We start from the raw sequence: 13,616 nt of genomic DNA, 5'->3' as shown, positions 1-13,616 counted from the left end.
ATGAATTTTATAACACTTGAGTCAGCAACACAAGGTTTGATACTATTAGATAGCCCTTACCTACTTGTCTCCTGCTCCTCCTAAGATTTTACACCCAAAATCCTTGTACTTTTGAAAAAGTGTGAAAAAAGCTGTCATTTCTTTAATGGTTTTCTCACAATTTGTTCAAATGTACAATGACTTTTTAGCATAAAAATTAGGAGCTTGAGAAAAATAGGCGCTTTAAGATTAGTGGAAAAAGATTTTAATGTGTGTCTCTTGAGTGAATAGACCTGGAAGTGTATCAGAATTCAGAACGGGGGAAGGGTACTTTTAACAGGTGGAATAAACTGGAATCACAGACATCTGCTTGTGAATCGAAATGCTGAATTGAAATCAAAGCTGAATTTCATTTCAATTCCACTTCATTCTTCATCACTCAACATGATTTCAATTCCAATCCAATTCAATTCTTCATTGCTCACAATGATTTCAATTCCAATCCAATTCAATTCATACCCAAGCCCACTCATTTCGATTCCAATTCAATTCCAATGCATTGAAATGAAAATCGCCCAAAATTCATTTCAATTCAATTCGATTTCAATGCATTGAATTAACATTAATCCACAGTGCTATCAGAGGTAGTTTTACTTCATCAACAGTGCTATCAGAGGTAGTTTTACTTCATTCACAGTGCTATCAGAGGTAGTTCTACTTCATCCACATCCACAGTGCTATCAGAGGTAGGTTTACTTCATCAACAGTACTATCAGAGGTAGTTTTACTTCATTAACAGTGCTATTAGAGGTAGTTCTAATTCATCCACAGTGCTATCAGAGGTAGTTCCTTTTCAACAATAGTCCCAACAGAGGTAGTTCTACTTCATCCACAGTGCTATCAAAGGTAGTTCTACTTCATCCATAGTACTATCAGAGGTAGTCTACTTCATCTACAGTGTTGTTAGATGAATAGAAAATATTACCAAACATGCAAGATGACAGTCAAAATCTATAGAATGCAACTTTTTTGTTGGCTTCTGCTTCGGATCATTCTGTTTATTTCTTTATGCGCCATGCCTGTCCTTGACTTCCTTCGACTTCACCTGCACCATCATAGTTCAACTTCAAAAAGCAAATTTTTTACTTTTTAATGAGGAATAGTGAGTATTTTCGATTCACACATAATTATTATATCCATTGCACTAGTGTTGACTGACAGCAACAAATTTTACTGTTTTAATCCATTCCATAGCATAAGACAATAATAATTAAATAATTAACAAAAATAATTATATAAAAACGTTAGCCTCATAACAAAATGCCTAAGTCATTTTCCCATGTTACTCATGCGCGTATTTTGGGGGTTTAGGCGCCAGCCCCTGGGGTAAAAGCAGGGGTGGCCAAAATGAAGGGCGGCGGAAGAAGAAGGGCGGCAAAACAGGCGTAAAAAACGAAGGGGCGGCAAAATGAATTAGTAAATAAAAAAGGGCGGAAAAAATTTGATAAAAAATGGTACTATACATCAAAATGTGCTGCTTTTAGGGCGCTAGCGCCTGAAACCCTTTTTTTTTTTTTTTTTTTTTTAATTTAATTTAATTTTTTTTGCTCTTCACTTTTTCAAACGAGCAAGAAAACCGTTGGGTCAACCTTTTCGGGTTGTTGAGGAAGGGGCGGCAAAATTGAATTTTCTTCAGCTCCCCCGGGGTTGGGACGGCCACGGTACGCACTGTTACTTGTTTGCAATTTTGACCCTGTTGAGTAATAAAGCAATAAATTGTTCACCTTGGATGTGTTTCTTTTAGAATAAAGGATAACATCAAAAGAGGCGTATTCCACAAGTTAATGAAGAATGCGGCTGGAAATTTGATTAATTATGGGTTTATTACTCAGAAAATCAAAATTGAAAATGAGAAACATGTAAGAATGACTTAGGCAATTTTGTTATGAGGGTGACGAAAAGTAAAACACAATCCAAATTAATTTTTATGTTCAAACTTTAACAAAACCGTCACACAATGATACCAACTTTTATTACATTTATTCCTGTTTCATAGTGACTACAAACACAAGACACACACGGAAGGACAGCAGTGGTCTTCTCTATTCCATAGCGTAAGACAATTATTGTCTAATTATATATTCATAATGTCTGATCTAAACCTCTTGGTGATCAATACTTACGTATTGAAAGAGCTTTAACAGGGTCAAAAATTTGCAACCAAGTGCAAGAATCCTTTTGGATTCACCCAGTGGAATTTTGCAAGAATCCATGGATTCTCGCCATATAATTTTGTATGATAAATTGAAATATTTATTTAGAGATCCATTTAGATTCTTGCAATTTTGTTGACAAGAATCTTTATGCGAAATGGATTCTCACGGAATTTTTGACCCTGAGCTTATCAGAATTACATTGAATGAATGAATGAATGAATGAATGAATAAGCCAAAAACTGTCCCATTAAAGGTTGTATTTCTGCGCTGTGGTCTAAACGAAGTGGCGCAATATAAAAGCCCAGTGTATATATGTATGTATGTGCGATTTCTGACAAATTTTAATTTTGTTATTTTTTATTCATGTTGAAATATTAGTAATAACTGCCTAACAAGGTAAAGTGAAATGAATCCCACTGGTTATTTTGGCTATTTAATATCCAGTTCTTTGGGAGGACATAAAGTCATAATTTTGTCGAACTTTGCCCTGTTGACCTACAAAGATAACAAATATGGCTGATTCCATTACATACAAGTTGGGAGTTACTTGGGACATGTGTAAACATTACAAATATGAAAAAAATCAGGTTTGAAAAAAAAAAAAATGAAAACCAATTTCATATTATAGGATCGTACATAATGGCTTTAACTACATGTATTTGAACGGGGCTTCAAATTTGTCAATACATAAGATATAATTACGCAAACTCAATCAAATCAAAGATATCTAATTTACACTGTTCATTTGTTCCAGATGTCAAAGCATCTGTGACAGATTGGAGTGACTCTGAAGGCTTATCCCGCAAAACTTGATGGTCAAGTTTCCACATTGAAACCTTACGACTTGTCATATTGCTTAATACCCATTCTTTTTTATCAATACATGTGTCTGCATGCACTGAAGGCAAACTATGTGGCTGAATCTGATGCTGTATGTTCCACTCCCCAACTTTCATGTAATTATCATCACTTGCACCTCCAATTGTGACTGACTGAAGTGACTCTGGAAGCTTAAACAGCACTACTCTAGGGTTTTGTTTCAAAATTGAATCCATAACATTTGTCGTATAGTTCAGTATTTCCCATTCACTTCTGTCAGCATCAACCACATTTTCGACCTCACTATCTTCCTCTTCATAAATTTGCATTCTCATTGTTTTTACTCTCTTGCGTGCACTCTTCCTACGATGCACGTTTCCCTCATGATTATAAGCATCATTTTCTGTAGCTTCCCTGTCACTATCTTGCTCCTTTTTTATACTAACCTTTTCATAATTTTGCACTGTCGATGTCTTCTTCTTTACCTGTATCATCATATTTTCGACCTCACTGTCTTCTTTTTTCATAATTTTGCATCCTCATTGTTTTTACTCTCTTTCGTACCCTCTTCCTACGATGCACGTGTCCCTCATGATTATAAGTATCACTTTCTGTACCTTCCCAATCACTCTCTGGCTCTTCTTTCACCATTTTATTTGTTCTCACTTCCTTACACACACTGCGATGCTCATCTGTGCTGACTTTTCTTCTTACAGATTGCTGGTAACTATCATCAACAATCTCACGTCGGTGGGTCGGCCTTCTACCATTGCCATCTATCACCCATCTATCATCACTTTCAGTAGGTTTCAATCATCACCATCCTTCCAAAGCTCCCACTATCATCACTTTGGTTAGCCTCCCCATCACTATCTTCATCCGTCCAATCACCATCACTTTGTGTAGGCTTCCGATTACTATCAACATTAATAATGTTTCTGTGAGAGTCATTGTCTTCTTCCTTTTCTGCCTCTTTGTACCTTTGCAATGTTATAATCTTCACTATCCTCACGACATGTACATTTCTTCTAGGCACTATGCTTTCCTCGTCTTTGTCAACTTCACTAGCTTCCTCCTCTTCATACCTTTCTATTTCCATGGTGTCCACTGTATTACGCACTCCTTCTAATCTGCAGTCTTTCCCCATCTTTGTTTATTTCCCTTTCTGTAGGTTGCCAGTCACTATCATCATCACCTTCTTCCTCTCTATTCTGCTGAATTTTCATTAGATGAGAGCTCCTATCTTTCCTCTTAGCCCTGACACTTGTGCGTTTTTTCTTTGGGTAACCACCTCTAGATTTCTTATTTTTCACTCCATTCATTCGCCAGTCACTATCTTCATCTTCACTTGTTTGACAGTCACTATCTTCATCATCCTCACTTGTTTGCCAGTCACTATCTTCATCCTCACTTGGGTCATCACATAACCATGCACTTTGACTTCTTCTTATACCAAGACTATTTTCATGTTCTTTTCTCTTTTTTGCATTACCAGCATGTCCTCTTGCAGCAGATGAAGACTCATTATCCACACTAGTGACTAATCCTTTCAAGCTTGATTCCTTTCCACTCATTTTACCAGTTGATATTTGTCCTTGCTTTTCCCTTTTTTCATACACAGAATTTTCACCAACTTCCTCCCTCTCCCCCATTCTCTCCTTTCCATCTTCTGGCATAGCAACACTTGTACAATCAGTTTTACTTCCAGTTTCCTTCCCTTCATGTTCTCCATGATCTTTCACTGCACCCTCAACATGACCTTTTGAAGCAGCTGAAGACCCACTGTAACAGTCTACAAGACTTTTAGCAGCAAAGCTTTGAAGAACATTTAAGATTGGAGTCTTTGCAGACTTATTATCGTCATTTCCATCACTGCTTTTGACTTTTTTCCTGTGAACTCTGTTTACCAGTTGATGTTTGTCCTTGCTTTCCCCTTTTTTCATACACAGAATTTTCACCAACTTCCTCCCTCTCCCCCATTATCTCCTTTCCATCTTCTGGCATAACAACACTTGAACAAACAGTTTTACTTCCAGTTTTCGTCCCTTCCTGTTCTCCATGATCTTTCACTGCACCCTCAACATGACCTTTTGAAGCAGTTGAAGACCCACTGTAATGGCCTACAAGACTTTTAGCAGCAAAGCTTTGAAGAACATTTAAGATTGGAGTCTTTGAAGACTCATTATCATCAATTCTATCACTGCTTTTGACTTTTTCCAGTGAACTCTGTCCAAATGTATGTCCATCAAAGTTGGCCATTAGTCCAGTTGGCACCACTGCTGTGTTTGCTTTTGCACCAGACTTTCTCACTCGAGCTTTCTTGGCCAGTTTTCTTTGCCTAAATTCTCTGCGTTTACGTAGAAACTCTTCTTCATTAAATTCTTCTCCATTGAGTTTGGCATTCTTCATAGCTTGTCCTCTCTTTGAAATTAAGCGACCTTGCTCTTTGTATTTCTGTATTATTTTCTCTTCTTCATCTTTTGCATCACTTTTTGGTAGCATCTTCCATGATTTGCACTCCTTATGGAGATGGTAGCCATACATAAAGTCTGAATAGAACACCTTGCCACAACCGCTACACTTTGGTGGCGGCGTGTCTTTATGAGTATACGTGTATGAACACAATAGTCACGTTTGAAATTAAATCCGCCTGACATACCTCACATTTATATTTATAGGATAGACTAAAATGCTTTTTTCTGTGACGCCATAACTGCTTACGAGTATATGCTGCATGATCACACACATCACACTTAAAATCTCTTGGTCTTTCATGTTTGCGCATATGAATTCTCATTACTGTATTAGAATTACTACCGGTAACAATTTCCCCACACACTTTGCATTTCAATTGATTTGGTTTGCTATTTTTTTGGTCTCCTTTTTTTCTTTTTTTTGACGTCTCTGGACGAAGACTGCCAGATCGTTTTGTACGCCCAGTGTCATGCACAGAATTGTAGTGTCTCATTAGCTCTTTCACAACACCAAATTTGATCTTGCACTGATAACATTCTGGGATAACACTACCACCAACACATCCAATTGTATTGGCCTTCTTTATATGTGTGTCAAACATGTCGTATGTTGCACATTTCGTTTGGCATTTATAACATGTCAAATCTTCAAAATCTCTCATATCTGCTGTTGTCTGATGATGCCCAAATTTCTCACAGTGCACTTTGAAATAAGATTCCAACTGGAACCGCATGTTACATACGCTACACCGGTAATGCACCAACTCTGGATGCTTCAACTTGTGTCGGGGTAAGAGATATATGGTCTTAAATGTTTTTGGGCAGCAAGGACACGTGTATGGCTCTGCTATCTGGTGTACATTAGTTAAGTGTTCAAATAACAACTTGTTTGAAGTGAAAACAATGTTGCATCTGTCACATTGTCTTCTGATTTCTTTTTTCAATGGCTCCGGTCCAACATTGTGTAAGTTACGAAGATGTGCTTTTAAGTTCATTTCCCACTTGGTTGTGAAACCACATACATGACAAACATGTTTTTTCCCTTCATGCTCAGCTGCTACATGGTTCTGCAGAGCATAAATTGAGCTATATAGTTTGTTACATAAGTGGCATGTGTGCTTGCTGGATTCAAGGCATTTCTTCTTACAGTTTTTAGGCTTGGGTTTCTTTTCTTTGCATTTCTTTTGATTTGATGAAGGCTTGTTTCCTTGCTGACCTGCCCTTTGCATTGTGGAAGGCCCAGACTCCTGGTGTTCTCTTTCATGTGATGTAGTTCTTGGTGTGTCACCTGAGATACCTACAATGTAGTAAAAATGGAAAAAAACATTGATAGAAAACAAATAAGTACAAGAGTCAGTCACTGACTTTACGACTCATTCACAGTGTCCAGTCACATTTATGCAAAATAACAATTCAAGGTAAAGACATGGAAACTGTAAAAATGTTGCAGCCATTGAACCTAGTCTCAGTCCCAGCCGATTTGTACTCCTTCGTCACTAAACAAACCGTCTGGCGACAACATCATAGTACGTCTGTCATGATTGGATGAATTAACTCAGTAAAATATGGAGTTGCCAAATAAGTTAAGTTGATGGACAGCCATGCGGTGATATAAATCAACACATGTATGTGAGTATGCGCTGCGAGTCGCTGACATGAAAGGCGATATCAGATGATTGGCGTTTCAGTGGCTGCAAGCTAGCGTACATTATGCGTTTGTGGTATCTACAAAATATGATGTTTATGTCACTTACACAAGTCACGCCATAATTCATCAGCCATATGGGTTCCATAGCCAATTGAAAACCTTTTTATTTGGAAATTCATTAACCAATCAGCAATCGTCATTTCGGGGTTGTCGCCAGACGGTTTGTTTAGTGACGGAGGAACACAAACCGGCTGGGACCGAGACAACCATTGAATTTTGATTGTTTTTCTATGATAATACCGATGTAAGATAAAATACAATCAATTTATGGGCATATAACTAAATCCTTAACACATCCAGGCACCATTAAACGCAGTAGAAAGTGGAGACAATCTACAGACGAGATTCTTCAGGTTTTGAAGAAAATCCTTAACACATCCAAGCACCATAAAACGCAGTAGAAAGTGGAGACAATCTACAGACGAGATTCTTCAGGTTTTGAAGAAAATCCTTAACACATCCAGGCACCATTAAACGCAGTAGAAAGTGGAGACAATCTACCGACGAGATTCTTCAGGTTTCGAAAAAACGCCGTAACACATCCAGGCACCATTAAACGCAGTAGAAAGTGGAGACAATCTACAGACGAGATTCTTCAGGTTTTGAAGAAAATCCTTAACACATCCAAGCACCATAAAACGCAGTAGAAAGTGGAGACAATCTACCGACGAGATTCTTCAGGTTTCAAGAAACTCCGTAACACATTCAAACACCATAAAACGCGTAGAAAGTGGAGACAATCTACCGACGAGATTCTTCAGGTTTCAAGAAACTCCGTAACACATTCAAACACCATAAAACGCAGTAGAAAGTGGAGACAATCTACAGACGAGATTCTTCAGGTTTTGAAGAAAATCCTTAACACATCCAAGCACCATAAAACGCAGTAGAAAGTGGAGACAATCTACCGACGAGATTCTTCAGGTTTTGAAGAAAATCCATAACACATCCAAGCACCATAAAACGCGGTAGAAAGTGGAGACAATCTACAGACGAGATTCTTCAGGTTTTGAAGAAACTCCATACAAAGCATTCATTCCCTTCTATAAAACGCAGTAGAAAGTGGAGACAATCTACTAATGATATTCTTCAAGATTTCAAGAAATTCCATACAAAGCCTCTATTTTTAAGCATAAAGCAGCATATTTGGACATACCATTTTATTGGAGTATCTTTAACCATATTTAGTTACTGAATCACCCTTCCAGCTTTTGGGAGGGTGGGTGGGATTTTTTGGTCCATCAAGATCGAAGGAACAATTGCAAGTGCATCACTAGGAGAACTATGGACATAACAAAGGAATTAAAAAATAAGACGGGAGACCTGAATGGCTGCACACCACTAAAGTGACAGCTGAATGGACAGAAAAACTGAGCTTGTTGCTATAACAACATAACAACAACCCCTAAATTAAAACTGACTTGACCAGGAGACCAAACACTTTAAGTGTACTTGAGAATGCTCAAGTGGGAATAAGAGGATAAGCCTCTACACCTAGATGCACATGACAGCCTAATGTCCCCTGCTGCTGAGACAATCTAGTTTTTAAAAGATTTGCAACTTTAAAAAACGGAATTATCATACCATATTGTGTGTAGAGTTGATTCCGATTCCAATGCTGTTGACTGTCTCTTTCCTCCACACGCTTCCCTATGATTGTAAGCAGCTGCTCCAAATCACCGTTAGTCCTGGCACTCTCTTCATATTGTGCCTCAGCCATATCTCACACCTGGACATGTAGTACAAAATTAAATAGAGGATTTATTTATTCAGGAAATTCCATGTATACAAATGTACTGGTCTCCCTGGAAGACCTGAATCTTTCCATAATTAAAAAAAAGTTTCCTAGATACATGTATATCCAGTTTTTAATACACAACAAGCACAGTCAACACTTGAATTCAAAATCCATTATGCATATCAATAACTACACAATGATGTTGAGTTTCAGTTATGGTAGTTAACATGATGAATACATGAAGATGTACAAATGTCAGGGGCGTAGCAAGAGCATCCGGGGCCCATGGACAAGGGGCAATACGGGCCCTTTTAACCAGAGCGGGATTTACCTTATGGGGGCCCTGGGCCAAGCCAAAATTTGTAGGCCCGAAATTCACGTGCCGAGGAAGGCATATAATGCACTCAAGTCAGTGGCCAAGTTTTGGTTTACGTTATAATATAGAGGGGAATAACATATTTTGTTCGGATGTTACTAGGACATTTGCACGCATAAAACACGCTAAAAACGTCAATTTCAGACTATTTTAGCCTCAGATCAACGTGAATTCTGATATTTGAATGCGCGCAAAGCGCGGAAAATTTTACAATTTTGCCCTATTTTGGCCAAAAAGCATGCTGTTATAGGAGTTAAAAGAAAGATGCATCTATAGGGCAATTTTTGGGGCCCTGGACCCGAGCCTATTTGGCCCAATCCGGCCCTGCTCTCCGTTACCAGCCCTTATTTAATTTTCACTTTTGTGCTCGGGGCCCCTGAACCCTCGGGGCCCATGGACTTCGTCCACCATGTCCCCCCGCTTGCTACGCGCCTGACAAATGTACATGTGCACTCACTATGCTGTAAGACTAAACGAAAATTTTTAGTTTTTTACTCCATATTTTTGCCTTTAGGGTATGTCCATAAATAAGGGGTCCAAAAGTGTGACAATGACTCAAAATTTCAAAAAACTAATTTGAAGGTTGTTTTTAGTTAAAGCATTGTCTAAAATATGCAAAAAAAATAAATGGTTATAAATTTGCTGGGCATACATCCCGGGCATACATAGGAAACATGTCCCAATTCAGACCCAACATGAAAAATGACCAACATAACTGGGACACTAAAGTAATATTTTCCCTTCATTTTCAGAAATAAAAAAAATCTTGAAATGACTTAAAATATATATTTGAATGTGATTTAGTATCCTTTTTAATGAGAAAATGAAAAAAAGTTGGAAAGAGTTCTTCATATAATTTCAAAAATTGCATTTTTATTTTTTCAACACTGCAAAAAAAGTTTAACTTCAATTTTTAGCATATTTGGTACAATATTGGATGTTTTCAATTTAGAACGATTAATTTTTCAAATGTCCTTGTGTGATACTTTTAGATATCAGACTTGCATTTTGGTAACTTTTCTCCATCAATTTATGCACATGTGATATTTATGCTCAATTTTACACTGTCGTATGTAACTTTGGTGTTCCAGTTACACGCGACATACAAAATTTTTACTTTTAACTTTAAAATGTTGAATTGGGCTGGAAATGTTAAAACATAACATTAAACACTGTTTGCAGTGTTTAATCAATATCAGAAGTCCCATTTTCAACAAAATCATGTTGTTCTATGTCAACATGGCGGGACACCAAATTTTCAAATGCTCATCAGCAAATGTTTCTGAGTTCAAAAGACATGATATCATGTCTTTGGGTTAACCTTATGGTAAGTCATCTGAGGAGACTTCATTCATTAAATAATGAGCAACCTTAGGCAAATTAGGAACAATCAAAATTGACCAACATAACTTTCCAAGCGGGACACCAAAATTATGTCAAGAGCTGATTTTACCTAAAAACCATATTTAATTTTGTTGATTACCTCCAAATTTGCTACTTTTGGATAGAGTTAAACCTAATCCATTTATCCAAGATGCTTTTTTAATGTAAGAATGACAATGTTTAAAGAAAATAGTGCAAGAAATATGAAAAAACCAACATATTAACTGCGGGACACCAAATAGTTACACACGACACATGATATTTTCTATGGGCCAGTGTAAGAAATTATGTGTAATGTTTTAACATTAAAATAAGTACTGATATTTTGTTGACTCTTGTTGATATACTTACCATGATAGAAAAGCCAAGGAACCCAGTACATGGCAAATAATTAAACCTGATCAAATTTGCATGTTGAAATGTCACATACCCAAAAATCATGCGTGACATGAAGGCAAAATATGTCTGTAACTCAAAAAGTAAACCTTCTGGAAATTTCACTGATATGTCATATAGTAGCCATATTAGTAAGGTAGGCCTATATAATAAAACACTAGAGATATACTGGAATAGTTCTGTTGTATTTTAAATCAGAAATTTGGCATCATATGGGCAGTGAAAACCCCATTGGACCCCTTATTTATGGACAAATCCTTGATCATAATTTCAATTTTGCCGCCTTTGGCCCCATGCTTTTTTTTAGACCAGATCGTATCACACAATATGTGTATATCTTTGGCTTCGTGCCTTCGTGGCACAATCAGTTAGAGTGCTCCGGCGCTTCAACCCGGGTTCAAACCCACCCAAGCCTTCTTTTTTTTATTTTTACTACATTTCCCCGGGGAGACATAAAAAATTTTTAGTGGGTATGTTGATTAGTTCCCCTGGAATTTTGAGGTGGTGGGTCTTTGGGAGCTGACGCACCTGTAAAAGGTGGTCTTTCGGAGCTGCGAACAAGTAAAAATGGGGACTTTTGGAGCTGCGAACAGTCAAAATCATGGGTCTTTCTTGGCTTTCTGGTTGAAAATTACCTGAAAAACCCCATAAATATGAGGAATGAGCAATTTTGGGGTCTTTTAGAGCTGAAATGATCAAAATCAAGGGTCTTTTGGAGCTCTATTTTAGTCAAATATACATGTATAGGGGATCTTTGGGAAATCCAAAAAGGGGGTCGTTCCAGGGGAACATACCCGTATGGTCATTTGTGTTAAGTGCCCCCCAGGCATTTTCCCAGCTTGTGTTTATAAATCATATTAAGGTGGTATTACGCCCTTGATACATTTTGTGACTAATTTTGCATTTTTCTCAAAAAATAACTACAAAAGTTATACGACTATATACGTATATATTATAGGGGCAAGGAATCCAATTACTTCACTGAAATTTCAATGATTCAAGACAAGTGGTTCATTATGTTACGAAATGAGGTACATTCTAGGGGTACCTGTTTTCTTATCATAAATAATGTATTTGTCTTGAGTCAATGAAAGTAACTGGATTCCTTGCCTATTACGGTTGTTACCGTACCAGTGTTTTATTATTTTGTGAGAAAAATGCAAAAATAGTCACAAATTTATCAAGGGGTGTAGTACCACCCAGGCGGCAAGTGGCATGATGGTGGGAGCCGGCAAAACTGCTCAGCCGTATGGCATTTTCCATATACTTGGTTAATTTTGTGGGGTTCATTATCGAACCCCAACGGTTTTAGCTTGTGTTTATATTATTTATTAACATAGGCATATTTGTTTGTGATATTTCAAGCGTTTAAAAATGTCAAAATAATCCGATTCAAATACACGGTTGACGATGGAAATTTACTGAATTTAGAGAATGCACGGCGCCCACCACCTGGTACCACCTTAAACTGGTCAAAAACATGTATTACTAACCAAAAGTGTTGATTTTTTGTTTGCTTTTGATTGATTTTAGAATATTGCTAACTTATTCCTATTCCCTAACCATAATCCTCAAGTCATAATAGGGGGGGGAATTAACTGCAAAATTCAAGTTTCAAACATTATTCTGATTTGTTCCCGAGATATTTATGCCGAGAAAAATTAAGCACTCACAAAAGATAGCCTGCCAAGAAATCTTTGCCTCCCCTTTGCACATGTATGCCAAACTTTGGGGATCCTTTTTACAATTTTAGATCATCTTATTTAAAAGGCAACCCATGAATATGTCCCAAAAATCCCTTACCCCCCTCCCTCTTGAAGCTTCTTGACTTGCCAACATTTGCTTCCCCAACCCCATCCATTTCAGCTTGCCAAAAATCTCACACCTACATGTAGCAATTCAAAAAAGTTGACAGCCCTGCCACTGCACCGGTTTAATATTGCACAACCCCAAATAGTTCTCAATCAAATGTTATTATCAAGCTATCCTAAAGCCTTACTGGTACACCGGGAGTGTACGTACATGTACATGTATAGCAACATCATGAACATGTTTAATATTATTATTATCAATGAGTTCCCGCAGTCTAATATTCACGCACGACACACTTGACTTGAATGACCTTCTATGCTTCTTCTTAGTTATGGTCAATGTACGTCTTCCATCTCCATAATATTATAATCAATAAATCATGATAATTTATTTACCAGTTTCTGTAGGACATTTCAGCCCCAGATAAATTCAGCATAAATTAAAATAGTTACATGAAACTCCACTAAACTATGTTACTTACAGTTTGTCACGAACAGTTAATTCCTTGAAAATATCTCACAAGGAATGAAAGGTTTTCATGCTCCATCAAGCAAGATACATGTAAACTTGTATGTGTAAGCTTAATACCTACTGAACTGTATTGATCAAGGTCAGCATATGAGGTCATCGCTTTGGGAGCTCACGCTACAGCAAGCCCGTCTTCATTTGATGGCAAGGCCAAAATATAAAAACTGTATTTTTTATTTTATTAAAT

The 13,616-nt window shown here is 37.3% G+C and overlaps 1 protein-coding gene across 3 annotated transcripts; it reads right to left on the bottom strand.

Moving 5' to 3' along the window:
- Nucleotides 1–1,605: 1,605 nt before the first annotated feature.
- LOC140150450 (uncharacterized) lies at nucleotides 1,606–13,567 on the bottom strand. Of its 3 annotated transcripts, none has more exons than XM_072172503.1 (3): nucleotides 13,383–13,479; nucleotides 8,781–8,925; nucleotides 1,606–6,785 (listed from the first exon to the last, which is right to left on the bottom strand). In XM_072172503.1, the coding sequence occupies exons 2-3, from the start codon at nucleotides 8,914–8,916 to the stop codon at nucleotides 5,614–5,616; spliced, it is 1,308 nt and encodes a 435-aa protein (XP_072028604.1). In that variant the 5' UTR covers nucleotides 8,917–8,925; nucleotides 13,383–13,479; the 3' UTR covers nucleotides 1,606–5,613. The 3 variants fall into 2 exon arrangements, with proteins under 3 accessions (XP_072028672.1, XP_072028604.1, XP_072028749.1); XM_072172571.1 differs by lacking the exon at nucleotides 13,383–13,479 and adding an exon at nucleotides 13,490–13,567.
- Between the last annotated feature and the right edge of the window lie 49 nt (nucleotides 13,568–13,616).

The sequence above is a fragment of the Amphiura filiformis genome, chromosome 1, assembly GCF_039555335.1.
Source record: "Amphiura filiformis chromosome 1, Afil_fr2py, whole genome shotgun sequence".
NCBI lineage: Eukaryota > Metazoa > Echinodermata > Ophiuroidea > Amphilepidida > Amphiuridae > Amphiura > Amphiura filiformis.
This window is presented reverse-complemented; position numbering and strand designations above follow the sequence as displayed.